Here is a 16092-nt window from a genome sequence, read left to right on the forward strand (position 1 = left end):
GCGGGCACAGTCCATGGGGTCACTAAGAGTCGGACATGACTGAGCGACTTAGCGCACGCGTACACACACACACACCAGCAGGGTAAGTACCACTGCTCTCACTTTCCCTCCTCAAACATCTCTCTCCTCATTCTGGATTAACCTGTCAGTACTGTTTGCACCAAGCACTACAGGTTGCATGGCAGAATGAATAATTCATTTTTACATTCTTAAAGGAATCTTACTTCTTCCATCTATCCGGTTATTACATGGCCTTCAAGTTTTTCTCTGAGCTGCTTTGTATTCTAACATCATTCTGCAAACAAGAAATGCAAACTGAAAATGTCTCTCAAAATTAAGACCCTTGCATGCAGGTCAAAATCAGCCAACATTTTCAGCTTTGCAATGAAGGCATTTTCACATTATCTCTACTCTCTCTCCCCTCAACTATTTCTTTAGCTCCATTATTTATACGCTGTAGATTTTTCTGAAGGGCTCTAACACACTTCAATTCTTTTGCCTCCTTCCAAGAAATAAGAGAATAAATATTTACTCACCTTTCATTAAACTCTCTGAATAAATTTAATCATAATATTTCAAATCAGACCTTCTCAGACTAAACTTTTATAGGGTTCATTGCTACCAGAGTTACCTTCAAGTATGGAAAAACTCTTGCACAAAACCATCATCTGATCTTCAAATGTCATTCCCATAACCCTGCACTTTGTCTTCCTTCTATACCTTGGGTACTTCCACCTAAGAATGCTTACATTTCCTTAGCTACCTTCCTTGAACCCACAGTAGGCAAACAGATTCAAAATATTTATACCTGATGGAGAAGATCTCATGTAGATCACATCATAAGCTGTTAACACATAACACATCATAAGCTGTTACAGCTCAGCCAACTGATGCCTCCTCATTTCCCTGGAAACCAGTCACAGAGCCGTGGAATACCCAACCACCACGTGTCAACAAAGTTAACCCAGAGCATGAGAAGCTCAAAACTCATCTCTAACATGAGAGGAAAGGCTCAGATAATGGGTGTATAACGTGTGTGACAATGTTCCACAGCAAGTGGCAGAATCAAGGCACACAGTGAGAGCGCTGAACAGTCACTGAAGACCATGATGTTCTTTCAGATGGTATACTGAGATGTAACCCAGTTTCTTAAGGCTTTTGGAAACATACAAAAGTCCTGCACTCAAACCGGACTTTAAACCACAAGTAATGGGATGGGTATCCCTAAATACAATTTATTTTCCCAGTATAGCATTTTCTAGTTTATAAAATTCTTATGAAGACTCATGCCATTTGATTTTACAATCCACTTGGTGAGGTTGGTATCATCACCCATGGTGAAAGTGAAGCCCAAAGAGGTTAAGAGTTGCTAGTAACAAACGACTACTACCCAAATGACATGGAAAAATGCAAACCCAGATCTCTGACACCAAGTTCAGTGAACTTGATACTATTCAAAATAGCTCCCTAGAGCAGATGATCTTTATTCAGAGTGACAAGTGTTTGTTCAACCTCAAAAAATGTTTTCATATGTCATCTGCAAAGCTCTTTAAAATATAAAACTAAAAAATGAGGTCTCTGCAAGACATTTACCTCTTGTGCAAATGACTCTGCTTTCTTTCGAAGGTCCTTCTCCAGCTCCAAGTTCACCTGCATTTCCTCATACTCTTCTACTGCTAGCATGGACACTTAAGAAGACAAGGAAAAGAAAATGGACAATAGGCCACACAGATTATTAGGCAAATGGATGAAAAAACCAGCATCGAAAAGATTCCTTATTCAGGCATACAAAACACCTACATTCACTGCTGGCTGGAATAAAAATTAGATAACACCTTTTCAGAGACCAACCTGGCAATGTGAATCAAAAATCTAAAACTATTTATACCCTTTGACTCAACAATTCCACTTTTAGAAATGTATTTATTCTCCTAAGAGAATGAATCATGAACCTACAAAGATCTAATTGTAAAGGTGTTCTCTGCATCACTGCTGAAAATAATGAAACAATCTAGATGACCTAACATTGAGGGGTCAGTAAGTAAAGAAATATACAAGAAATATTCTGCCAACAGAATTACGTTGTACTGAGTGAGGTGCAGTGTAGTGGATGAACCTAGAGCCTTTTATACAGAGTGAAGAAGAGAAAAACAAATATTGTTCATTCATGCATAGATAACGGAATCCAGAAAACCAGTACTGATGAACATATTTTCAGGGGAAGAATGGAGATGCAGACATAGAGAACAGATGATGGGACACAGCGGGGGAAGGAGAGCGTTGGATGAATTGAGAGGGCAGCATTGACATATATACACTACCATGCGTAAAACAGATAACCAGTGGGAAGTCGCTGGATAGCACAAGGAGGCCAGCCTGGTGCTCTGTGATGACCCAAAGGGGTGGGATGGGAGTGGAAAGGGACGCTCAAGAGGGAATGATTGATTTGCATGCACTGTTGTGCACTGCTGTATGGTAGAAACCAACATAAAAACATAAAAAATTATATTGTAGAGGCATATTTCCTAAATGGGAAAGACCTTCATGATATACCTTTAAAATGAGCTCATTTCTGTTTCTTAAAAGCCACATATAAAACACATCAATAAAAGTTTCACAGAGGAGGAAATATGTAAAAGGCCAACAAACATCTTTATCAGTAACCAAGGAGATGGAAAGTAAAACCATAGCTATCTTTTTATATTCACCAAAGAGGTGACTGCCAAAAATTTTAAAGTATAGCTATATCAAGTTTGGACAGGGCACAGAACAGTTAGAACAAACACACTGTTAACAGGCATATAAACTTACAGACCTACTTTAAAAATAATCTGGCATTATGTAGTGAAATCGAAGATAAAATATTACATTTGGTGTGTACGTTAGTGAAACTCTTTGATATTTGCACCACAAGACATGTGTAAGAATTCTCATAACACGATGATTTGGAATAGCAAAAAACTGGAAAAAACTCAAACATCCACCAACTGGATACTGCTGCTGCTAAGTCGCTTTAGTCGTGTCCGACTCTGTGCGACCCCAGAGACGGCAGCCCACCAGGCTCCTCCGTCCCTGGGATTCTCCAGGCAAGAACACTGGAGTGGGTTGCCGTTTCCTTCTCCAATGCATGAAAGTGAAAAGTGAAATTGAAGTCGCTCAGTGGTGTCCTACCCTCAGCGACCCCATGGACTACAGCTCACCAGGCTCCTCCGTCCATGGGATTTTCCAGGCAAGAGTACTGGAGTGGATACTAGATAAACAAATTTTGGTATAAACATCAAATGAAATATTATACAGCAGAGAAAAACATACCACAGTAAAACCCTTTAATATGGATGAACCTCACAAATGCAAAAAGCTGCAGAAGGACACAGGCAAAATGACAGCATATATATCAAGTTCATGCAAAATTAAATAATATGCTGTTCAGAGATATATACATATGTGAAAAACTACAAATAAAAACTATGATAAAAATTCAATGAAGAAATACAAGTAGAGATTGATGTTCAGGGGCTTGTAAAATACCAATGGATACAAAGACTATCGTCTTTGTTGGTATTTTCTTTATACTCCATATACATTATAAACATATTTAACAAACAATTTAACCTGTATATATAGGCCTTTTGATTGAAAGATAGTTGATGCACAAAATTATGTTACAGGTGTACAGTATAGTGATTCACAATTTTTAAAGGTTATGCTCCATTTACAGTTATAAAACACTGGCTATATTCCCTGTGTTGTACAACATATCCTTGTAACTTATCTTATACATAATACTTCGTACCTCTTAGTCCCCTACCTGTGAATTGTCCCTCCGCTCCTTTCCTCTCCTGGAAGAATAAACACTAAAATGTTAACAGTGCTCATACCTGGACTATAAAAGTTGAGATTTTTTTTTTCCTTTTCCAATATGCATTTATACTTCCCACCAAAAAATGTATGTTACCTGAATAAAAAGAAAGAAAAATGTATACGTGTGTGTGTGTGTGTATTAGTTGTTTCAAAGTGTTATCCATGTTTTTAAAGAAAAGAAGCAGCTTTAGATCTGCAGAGACCTAAAGTCAGAGATTTGAACTAAAGAATCCCTGTGGGCAGAAACCTTCAAAGGGAATATCCTGTCAAATAGGAGCAACATGAATTCTTTCCTACTTTTTGACATTTTGTTAAATAATGATATAGATGGGACAGAGGGAGTGATGGCGTCATCACCAAGTAGGTACCACATGGGTGGATAGTACATTGATCTCTCCATCAGATTCAGGCCAGACACTCTCAACTCTGAGCTGAGTCATAGCAATAAAAAGCTTTAAAAAGGCTCTCTTAATGGCTGCTTTCACAAGCTGTTCCTCCAGGGCACTTCAGTCTTAACTGACTAAGAACTGGTTTGCTGTGTAATGACATAGAATTTCAAACTTTGTACTCGGTCAATCTACCGCCTCCTCAGAGGAAAGACTAACAGTCTTGCTCAAGTGAAGCAATGTAAATGGTGGTTTGTGATGTGAATTATAGGTCCCTGAGAGCTAAATGATTCTCAAACCTATTTTTAAAAAGAAGTCCTAGGCAAGATAATTGACTTTCTTTCCTATGACCAGAACACTATGATAAAAAGTGAATTTTCACATGCCCTGGTCCTCTTAGATTCTGAAATAAATTGGGTTGGTCCTAGTCATGTATTTATGTACATAATCTCTCTCTCTCTTCCTAGATAGGGGGCTCCCTGAAGGCAAGGGCCATCATACTAACCTTTGTAGAAGCCTGTTAATAGCATAGTGTATCACAACTGAAAATTCTTCTATACCATTTATATCTTCTTAAATGCACAAAGAGCAAAGGAAATGTTACAACCTAGTGCATCTCCCACACTTAGCTATAAGTTCATTTATCAAAAAGAAAAGAATCTCAATTCATGAATGACACAAAGATAGATAACCACCACCACTACCAACAGGGAAGGTCCTGGGTCTGAAAGGTTTCCTTTTCAAGTTGTAGTTTCTGAACTAGGAAAGACATTGGCTGAGGGGAAAAAGCAGAACAAAAAGCACATTAAGAGGCCCTGCTCCCCTTGAGAATTATGTTTGCACTTTAGCATAACTCCTTTGCTCTAAACCAGGAGACATAAGAAACAGCACCATGAGATTGCATGCTATGCTTTATGACTAGGATGATAAAATCAAATTACACAGAGTTTTCTCTAGAAGAAAGCTCCTTCTCGCCATGAGACCAAGTCTGCTTCTCCTGACGAAGAGGTAAATTTTTATGTGATTCACAGAAAAGATCGTGAATCTCTCTTGCCTCTGGCTTCCAGGGAGCTCACAGCCAGACTTCAGGCACACAGGTAGGAAATGTGCAAGGACTTGGAGCAAGGAGGCACTTTGCATCTGAACACAGACTTTCACTTTCCCTGTGTCCTGTTTTCCATATCCTCTTTTTTAAAATTTTTTATTGCAATGTATTTGTTTTACAATACTGTGCTGGTTTCTGCCATACATCAACATGAATCAGCCATACATATGTCCCCTCCCTCCTGAAACTCCCTCCCAACTCCCACCCCATCCCACTGCTCTAGGTGGTCAGAGAACACGGGCTTGAGCTCCCTATGTCACACCGCAAATTCCCACTGACTATATTTTATATATGGTAATGTATATGTTTCCATGCCACTCTCATATGGCACTAGTGGTAAAGAAACTGCCTGTTAATGCAGGAGACATAAGAGATGCACGTTTGATCTCTGGATTGGGAAGATCCCCTGGAGAAGGAAATGGCAACCCACTCCAGTGTTCTTGCCTGGAGAATCCCATGGACAGAGGAGCCTGGCGGGCTATGGCCCACAGGGTCACACAGAGTCGGACATGAACAAAGTGACTTAGCAGCGCCCCCTTCCACACTGCATCCATGAGTCTGTTCTCTGTGTCTGCATCTCCACTGCGCATGGACACAGAAATTTTGGTACATATATACAATGGAAAGCTACTCAGCTTTAAAAAAGAACGCATTTTAGTAGTCCTAACGAGGTGGATGAAACCAGAGCCTATTGTACAGGGTGAAGTAAGTCATAAAGAGAAAGACAAATATTGTATGTTAACATATGTGTATGGAATCTAGATATTACTAATGAAACTATTTCCTTGTCCTCTTAATTTAAAATTTTGTCATCTAATGTTGCAGGTATTTATGTAGATATCCCAATCACTGCTGGACTGAGGAGCGGTTTACTGAATAACCCTACCAGATACATAAATACCAATATGGCCATGGTCCCAGGATACATGTAGGACAAAAGAGGATTTAGGTCTGAAGTTTCAAAATGAGTGGGTTGTGAATTCCTTAAGCAGAAGCTCTTTTAAATTTCCTCAGGCTCTAACTTAGGTGATAAAAGAACAGGAAATGAGAGAGACTCATTGCTAGACGTTAAGAAGACACAATATAGAAAACTTTTGCTACAACACTCTTTAGACACAGGTATAAAATAATACAAAATATATAGACACAAAGTAAGTTATAGATTTTAGAAAGAAAAGACTAGAAACACATACCTCTATTGCATTTTTCTAAGACTTTCCTCTGTTCAAGAACTTCCAAATTCAAAACATCTTTTTCTTGTTTAACTTTATTTACCTAAAAATGTGATATTGTGAGAGGAGAAAACATCCAAAATTGTAAAACATGACATGATGATGGGCGACTTAAACTACTGTTCAATTTTCAACCCGATGCTACACTAAAGCAGTCATTGCCTTCACTGTGTTAGGCTTTTATTAAAGCGTTTTTATAGCCTCAAAGTGTCTATTTAATTTAGGATATATACCTGGAACTTTACATATTCCAAATAGCATTAGCACTGCTCCTTAAATATGGCAATGTTCTAGTCATCCAACGTAAATGATTGACATTTCAAAAGGAAAAATCCAACTAGACTGCACCCAAAAAATACCTGAATCATTTAATCAGATATATAATATTAAATTTTGGCATTCATTTAACACTTTGATGACATTTGGCTTACGTAAAACATACACAGATTTTTTTTTAATAAAAAATGCTTTGACCTTTGACTTAAATAAAATACATATGAAAACCTCCCCCCAAAAAACTTCAATTTCTGAAATAATTTTTGGCATCACAGGAAAAGAGACTATCATAGTAGAGTTCTAAAAAAAGAATGTAAAGTTATATATAGGAAGTGGACAGATCTCAAAAGCATTATGTTGAATTTAAGAAGCAAGTTTATACAGTTAAAAACATTCAAAATACTAGTCATTGTAGTAGATATGTAAATCTAATCACTGAAATCATAAAAACCAAGTTCAGAATAATGGTTGCTTGGAGAAACAGGGCAGGGAGTCAGGAGAAAGCACTCAGGGAGAGATACACATGGGTTTCAATAATATGTTAATGTTTTATATACTGAACTGTGTAGTCAGCATATGGATGTTCATTACTTTGTTTTTTATACTTTTCAGATGTCTGAAATAATCATAAAAAAAACTAACTTCTGAAATGGCTTCCAATAATACCTCTAAGTGGGAGGGAAGAGAATCATCAATAAATAATTATAACTGAGAAATGGAATGCATCAAAATGTCTTTCTCTCCTATGATAACACTCAAGAAACAAGCTAAGATGATGGTCCTGAAAGGGCCCCTGAATCCATCAGCACTTCCAGAGAGTCTGTGAACTGGTCTCTTTTAGTACAAAGTATACTGTTGCTTTCTGTTTAAATTAGTAACTGGTATACCCTGCTCAGTGCTTCCAAAATATCTTTGTCCTTCTTCCCACTCACACTTATTGAAACAGTAACTGAGGCTGGGAGGTAGATGGGCACTTTTTCACATTCTTTTTCACATTCTGGTCCTTAAGAATATGTGTATGGGAACTGGATGAGGCTGCTCACTGAAGGGACCAATACCCTGGGACACTTGATCACTGGCAAGATATGAAGGTGCTATAATACATCAGTTGAGAAACCTTGGGCTACAGACTCAGAACCACTGACACAAATTACATCGAGACTGCAAAGGCAGATTCAAGCCACGTGCAAAGAAGGCTAAGTACATGCTCTTGCTTTCACAGACAATTCAGAAGAAAAAATAAAAAGATTCTCCAAATACCCACTTGAACCCATTCTACCATCTACTATATATGCCTATGTTGGGAGGTACAGAGGAGGAGAGCCTTTCTCTACTGAGTTTGCCCTCGACTAGAGAAGCAAAATCATTCTTCACCAGAAGCAACAGTGTGTGATTTCAGATGCAGGTATCATTGTCACAAATCTGCAAACAGTGAAACATGCGGGATAACAGGAAACACTTCGATGCTATTTTAGTGCATTATTTCTTGAGCTACAGAGTGGGCCCATGAATACTTAAGATCTTATTTTCTATACCTTTTTGTAGGTCTGGAATAGTGGGGACAAGAGAAGATTAAAATTGGTAGTACATGGTTCTCGTGTCAGAAATAAGCTTCCAACAGCAAGGTTTTGATGCAGCCTGTCCCCAAGCATCTCAAAGCACTAAAGGTCCTGCCTTTCAGGCCTAAGATACATACTTCTTCTGTTACTTCTACAAGTCTGCTCTTGAGATTTTCCAGTTCGATGGCTAATATCTTCTTTTCCTCCTGAACAGATACAATTTGATCTCGAAGTTCTGCATTTTTAAAGAAAAAATAAAGACTTATTTTTAAAAGAAGAAATCAATCTTGTCAGAAGAATTGAAAATACCAGTCCATGAGCAGTTTACTGTCAAAGGTTTTCAACAATTAGAAGGAAAAGGAAGCAGCAGAAGACAATGGAAATTTCACTTGTTCCCCTCCCTTAATATAGCTATGTTCCTTAAATTTTCTATCAGGCATTCTATGTTAAATGTACTAGATTATGTTTTCTCTGCATTGTATCAAACCTATATTCTACAAACTGTCTGGCATTTTAGAAGTAGGATTTTTTAAGCTTTTAGCAAAACAAATTAAGGCATTGTACTAATTTCTTTTTTATTTTATAATGGCCAAGGGCTCTTGTCACAATGCAATACAAACAAACGGGGCAGCTAACAATTTGGAGATTTTGATTTAAAGGAAAAAACCCTGACGTGCTGCCAATTTATAGCCCTTAAATATTATTTGAACTGACTCAAAATATAACCTATTTGAAAAAGGGTTAATTCTAATAATTTTCTCTCCAGAGTTGTGGGTGTTTTGTTTCTTAATTTATTTCGTATTTCATATTATTGAGATTAACTGAAAACTGTTACTAGAGTGAAAATATTAGGCACTATAAGTGCAAAAGCTTCTGGTGTTATATTAAAGTTACTTCTACCACTCAAATGTTAAAAAAAAAAAAAAAATACATGGACTAGCACAGTACTTAAATTTATACCCAGGCCCACATAGTTTTGCCACTTAGCTTTTAAGTGCTTTTAATTTCTTACCCTTCTCCAAGGACAATAAGAAATGCTCTATGTGGTTATTTACTAGTAAATTAAATCAAACTTTTTACATGAACCCAGATTAATGAAGGGGTTCTCAAGAGACTTATTTCAAAACCACTTTCTCCACTGCCAGACTAATCTTGAAAAAGAATCAGAAACCATACTATTCAAGATCTAACAGAAGGGAGAAATAGAAACAAAAGGAAAGCCTTTAAACTTCCTCTCCCGGTTCCTGCCAACATAAATACAATTTTTTCTTAGGTGAGAGGGTAAGAGGGGCTTCCCAGGTGGCTCAGTGGTTAAGGAATCTCCCTGCCAAGGTAGGAGATGCAGGAGACGCAGGTTTGATTACAGGGTCAGGAAGATCCCTTGGAGGACGAAATGGCAACCCACTCCAGTATTCTTCCCTGGGAAAGCCCATGGACAGAGAAGCCTGGTGGGCTGTGGTCAGTCCATGGCATCACAAAGAGTTGAATATGACTTAGCAATTGAGCACACACAGGGTTAAAATGGCTTTCTTTTTACTTTCTTCTTTATATTTCCAAGTTTTATCTATCAAACCAACAAATATTCTTGACAGATACAGTAAGTTAAAATGCTCCAATAATTACCAAGCCCCAGACTGTTTTCCTACATCCTAAACTATATGTGTGTGCTTCTTTATTAAAAGAGTTACTGTGCACTTCACAGACGTATTGTGTGGTTTTGCCTTTTGGAACTATTTGGGGACCAACATAGTTGCTTAATACTACATATTGCTTCTAGCTCACTGCCTGAGTCTTAGAAGAAGTTCTGAGAGGGCAGAGACAAAGCAATTTCAGGAGGTATCTTCCCAAAGATTTCAACAGAGAAATCAACAGACTAATAGAGGGTGTTGGCTAAATACATTTTTATTCATTCTTTCTTTCTTTTAACAAAAATATCTTAATACGCAGTCCTATCCTTAAGACATGTATAGGTTAACTGACTGTTCCTGTCAAGATGGCGCTTTCAAAAGTACCTAATCCCAAACAAGAAAGTAACTCATAAAGCTACAGTCATCATGATTCTCAACCAGACTACCCTCTGGGACAAAGAATCAGGACTTTTTTCCAAAAAAGGACCCAGGCATCAGTATTTATGGAAATCCTTATGTAATTTCAATGTGCAACCAGGGTTGAGAAGCATTATCCTAATAGGAGTCAAAACCACGTTCGATAATTAAGCCAGGAATCCTACCTTTGATCTGCTTCTGACACTGTACTGAGACGCAAGTCTTGGCAACATCCTCCGGGTCCATCGCTGAATCTTCATCATCAATGTTAATCTCCTCAGTTATTACATCTGGCCCCAGCTTGGCCATGTATAACATGCTGATTCTTTTCAATGCTTTATTTTCTTTATTTAACTAAGGCAAATATAAAGACAGTTATTTTAATAGCAAATGAGTGTCTCGGGTTTTTATACAACAGTCAAATTGTCTTTTTGTCTACACATTCATCAACATTCACAGCATGAAACAGAAGAGTCACTAAATATTATTTTGTTTATACTTTTTAACATTAAACTAATTAAGTAAGACCTGTGCCTTACAGCATGTGAAAATGCTAGTTATAACTAATACAAGAAAAATTAAGATAAAACACCAGTATAGATTATATCGAATTTCAATTTATCCAGTCATTAATAGTCCTAATTTAAGACACTTTATTTGGTTTGATGCTGTGCTGTGAACACCTTTTATATGTTTGTCCCGCACTCCCTGTTTTCGAGACATTGCCACTGCCTCTTCATGTTCCACATAATTTCTGGAACAGCCAAGTTCTCCCAAAGCAATTCCTGTTCTCCTGGACAGGAACTCCTGTCCACGTGTCTGGATGTACAGTAGCTACTGGCAACCACATCACACTACTCAACCGAGGAGTAGAGAAAGGCAGTCAGCAGCAAGGCCAAAATGGAGCCCAAGTGCAGAGAGACAGAGAAAAGCAACAGACACTGGGTTTCCCACAGGGTTCCAGTCCATTCCTAAAATGCTACTAGCTCATGGATTCTATGGGATTCTCCAATATCCCTCTGAACAAACTCCTACTTTTTTCCCGCTTTTCTTGCTTAAACTAATTCAAAATGTGTTTCTGTCTATTTCTAGAATTCTAATAATACACAATAGAAGAAAGTTCAAGATATGTTTCTATTATCTCTATGTCATTGCAGATAAAGCAAACCTAATTCATTGATGTATTTAGTACGCCCTTGATGTAAAAAATGAGTTGGTTATTAATTATCATTACCTTCTTTAGCTCCTGTATTCATGTGCGTATAAATGTTAGTACAAAGCACACACAAAGACTAAACTTGATCCAAAGTCCACTGAAGGAAAATATGATTTTGCTTTATTCCCAAGACTAAAATATGAAAGATCTTCTCTTATTTAAGTAGGAAGTGTTTAGTAGATTGCTTTCTCTAGTATAAAATGTAAGATAGAGAAATGTGCTTGCATTTAGTAAGGGCTGTTGGCCATCAAAACAAGTTCTGAGTTTAATAACTGACACTGAATATAAATACAAATAGAAATAATTCACCAGAACGCTAAAGGCCCTTCTCTATGTAAACCTTACAACAGAATAAGATGTTTAGTATGGCACTTGTCTGGCTTTGGTCCTTCATTTTTCATCATGATTAGGATCCCTCAGGATTTCTCTCAGGGAAAGCCCAGCCCATATCACTAGCAAGGTCTGGAACACAAGAGGTTCCCTGACCTCTCTGGGGAATCAGGAAGGATTACTCAGGAATGGCTATGAACCCTTCCCTGGATTCTTCCTGGGAAGGCTGGCGAGATCCATTCAAGGAATCAGGCACAGACTTTTACTCCCAGTCCCCAGACACAGCTCCAGCTTATAGCTCTCCATATTGCAGGAGAGGATCAGAAATATGATAAGAGACCCACGATTTCCCAATCTCTCTTCCTTCAGATGGACAATTCAAGTAAGCACTGTCGTGGCTTCTTTGAACCATGAATGCTAGAGCATGGCACTAGAGGCTCAAGGATCATTGTCAGTTCTCAAAGGATGATATCTTTTCAGAATGCAGGGAAAAAAGAACAATTTCAGAAAAGAGTGGAAAAACTCAAGAGCTAATTTGTAATTCTGCCTCCTAATAAACAAACGGTTCCCAATCCAGCACATTACAATCTGTAGAGTTAAAAAAAAAAAAAAAAAAACAACTTCCCATTATTTGGCCTGAGGAAGCAGGCCCTCCCACCAGGCCAAAAATCTCTGGCAATAGAGTCCAGCATAGTACTTCTTCAGGGCTTCCCAGGTGATTCAAATGTACATCAATACTAAGACTAATTGACACGGAGGAATGCAGTACTTGGGTATATATTTCTATACAATTAGCAACAGCAGTACTATAGCAGAGCTGAGAATACAGCTCTGCAATCAAATTCTGTCTCTGCCTCTAGAAAATCTTTCAGTGTCAGTTTTCTCATTCGCTACTAAGGATTAAAATAGTTTCCATCCCATAATATGCAGATTAAATGACATATTATATATAAAGCATTTAACATAGTGACTTACAGTAAAAATTCAGCAAATATTAGCTAATAGTAACAAAAGAGATTTATTTTGTTACTAATTTTCCTCCAGAAATCATTTATAAGCTAGTATTCTTCAACCAAGGCATTTATCTATACAAAGTTCCTTTCCCCATGAAAAACTGAAAATACTCATTTTTGCCATCTGATGCTTAACATATTACTTTCCAGGCCACCATCAAAGTAACATCTGATAACGTAACAGTTAACAGTTCTGCCCTCAAAAGAGTTTAATGCTCCTATCAAACCAGGCGCCAGTATCTACCAGCTATTTGGCTGTAATACCATTACTCTATTCAACAAAGTTACTTTCTCAAGAAAAAAGCCAAACATAATTTCAAAAGTCTTCTCTGGAAACATCATTTTCATATTCTGAAAGAAGAAAATACAAGATTTATACACATGAAGTCTTATGACCATACGAAGTAGAAATTTTTGAGAACTCTGAATTCACAAACTTAAGCTAAGCAATGTCACTGCAGTTATTAGCCATCAGGTTATATAGGTTAACGCACACTACTTCTGTTTCAGAACTCTTCTAAGTTAGAAGGCAAAAATAAACCTTTCATAACCCTACAGGAACAGAACCTTGTGCTATATTCAAATTTAAACAGGGTTTTTATATAGAGCACAGTTTAATGGATAGTTAAAGATACAAAATAAGCATGTTAAACAGACTTGGATCATACAATTTAAATAACTGGTCTATATTCTATTGGTTTAACTTTCACATTTCAGCAAGGCAAAGCATCCATACTTGCTTCTAAGGAAATAATGTAAATTGCATCATAAAAATTAAACATTCTATTTGCCCTTAATTTGAGAGCAAAGACTTAGAAAAATAAGAACTTACAGAAACTTTGCTGTTTAGAAAATGAAAACTATTTTCAAAAATGACAATTAATACTTAAATCAGGATGTGTTACTTTCATTTATTGATCACACATATAACGAGGCTTCCAAACTTTGTATACAAAGCTGTAGCTTCTTTCACATCGATTGAGCATATTGATAGCATTTAATCGAATAGATTTTTTTGGTTTTTTATTCTAAAGTCCACATACACTGTATCCTAAAGTACACTGTACCCTCAAAAACAAACCATTTGTCCATTTTCAAAAGGGCTTCTTAAGAAGACAAACTCTACATTAAGGGTCCTATTATCAACACTAAACCGTAAAAATGACCCCAGAGATTAGTAACACATTGTCATAGCCAAGGACGACTATACAGTCACCTGGCAACTTTGTCAACATTCCCACGCCTGGGCCATATTCCTAGAGCAGTGGGTCTGGGTATTCTTAAGAAATCAATCCTGGTCTACCTTGAAAATTATGACATGATAATTGCAGGTTAGATGCGTGAATTCTTCCACTCAAAATCAACTTAAATACAAAAGGGGGGAAAACAATAAAATAATTTTTAAGGGGACCAATGATTAAAGTCATCATAAACAAAGTCTGTCCCATTTTCACTTTGGTCCTAATTCAAGGTTATCCTGTCATTTAAGATGAAACAACAGCCATCTAGGGAACAGAATTAACCTGGTCAAAGTCACGTATGTCCAAAATTATGTAACTGGTAATAAAACCTGTATATACTCCCTCCCAAACCATTGTTTTCCATAAACTGCCAATCCTGAGAGATAGGGTTCTCACTTTGGATGTACTATAGCAACAGGAATACTTGTTAAAAACAAGAGAAAATACAGAAACTATCCTTAGCTGCTATAAGATTTAGAACAGCTAGTATGCTCCACATACATTTTTCCTACTTGGCCCAAAAGAAGAAAAGGAAAAGAAATTCAAACAGTATTATGAACTTGTGAACACTAGTGATATACAGAATAGAACCTCCATGTTTTCATTCTTTTTAAAGCAACAGCCACTATTGCTATAGATTCTTTGGACAAATAATGGAAGAGAAGCCATATACACACATTAATATACTTATTTAGGTTCTGCCTGCATATCTTATGAATTCTAATGTAGTGTCGTTATGCAAACAATTAAGCAAATACCTCTAGCAAGCACAATGCTAATGCACATAGATTAAATTGACCGATTGACTGTCTGATGTATAGAATTTCTGGAGCACCCAAAGGAACACTATGGAGGTAGGTGACAGTGGAGAGGGCAAAAAACAAAACCAGCATCACTAATGAAATCTGGCTGAAAATTGCTGTAATCCATTTTCTGATGAAGTGGTTCAGATGCATTTTGCCCAACCCAAAACACGTAAGACAGAGATAAAAATATTCCTTAACAATAATGTACTTCTGATGAGATAGAATATAGAAAATTACACACTTGGTAAATTCATCAGCTAGAAGCAATCAGTGGAGCACTGGAGGTCACCTTTAGCATGCCTTCACTCTGCTTTCACAAATAATCACCTGAAATGTACAGTCTGAGGCTGACTTTTTCATCTGATTCAAACAGAAAACACTCATTGCTCTTTTATGTCACTTTCAGTTAGTTTTAAACTTGGTTAGCATTTTAACCAAATGCACAGACATCAGGCAAGTCAAGTTCAACCAGCCACTCTGGGACCATTTTCATAGGCAAAAAACACATAGAAATACTGAGATACACACATACAAACACTTTTTTTTATAATCAAAAGAATCTTGGCATTAAGACAGATATTTGCATAATCACATTTCAGGATTCTGAGACCTCTGATGAGGATCAGAATCAATTGATTAGAGAGCTAGAAAAGCAGAAGAAAATAGAGGTCACTATGCAGAAAAGCAAGTTGAACTTTAAAAGCTCAGGTAGAATTCCTTTATATGAAATGTCTCACCTTTGTTGCCAAAGCTTCAGCACTTTCTCGACAAGTCTTCTCTATTTCAAGATGGTTCTGCATAAAATTCACTTCCTCTATAACCATGTGAGAAACTAGGAATGAGGGGGAAAAAGTCTTAGCATTCAGAGTTAGTCAGCTATTCCAGAAGCCCACACATCTTGTCCCATGATTAAGAATACTGTAATTCTTTAGCTGGCCAGACCTTTAGCTATCACGGAAAAAAAAAATGTTGAAGATGCTGCTCTGATTAAATCTTAGCTAATATTTGAATGTAAAAAGAAA

General features: G+C 37.2%; 1 protein-coding gene across 4 annotated transcripts in view; it reads right to left on the minus strand.

Annotated features, from left to right (window-relative positions):
- The window catches only part of SHTN1 (shootin 1), a 109370-nt gene that overhangs the window by 50926 nt on the left and 42352 nt on the right, over positions 1 to 16092 (minus strand). For all 4 annotated transcript variants that reach the window (XM_005225770.5, XM_003587898.6, XM_059882076.1 and 1 more), the window contains 5 exons: positions 15808 to 15902; positions 10650 to 10818; positions 8557 to 8654; positions 6546 to 6627; positions 1594 to 1688 (listed from right to left, as the gene is read on the minus strand). In XM_005225770.5, the coding sequence (XP_005225827.1) occupies positions 1594 to 1688; positions 6546 to 6627; positions 8557 to 8654; positions 10650 to 10818; positions 15808 to 15902 (539 nt within the window). The remainder of the gene's footprint in view (positions 1 to 1593; positions 1689 to 6545; positions 6628 to 8556; positions 8655 to 10649; positions 10819 to 15807; positions 15903 to 16092) is intronic.

This window comes from Bos taurus, chromosome 26 (assembly GCF_002263795.3).
Source record: "Bos taurus isolate L1 Dominette 01449 registration number 42190680 breed Hereford chromosome 26, ARS-UCD2.0, whole genome shotgun sequence".
Taxonomy (NCBI): Eukaryota; Metazoa; Chordata; class Mammalia; order Artiodactyla; family Bovidae; genus Bos; species Bos taurus.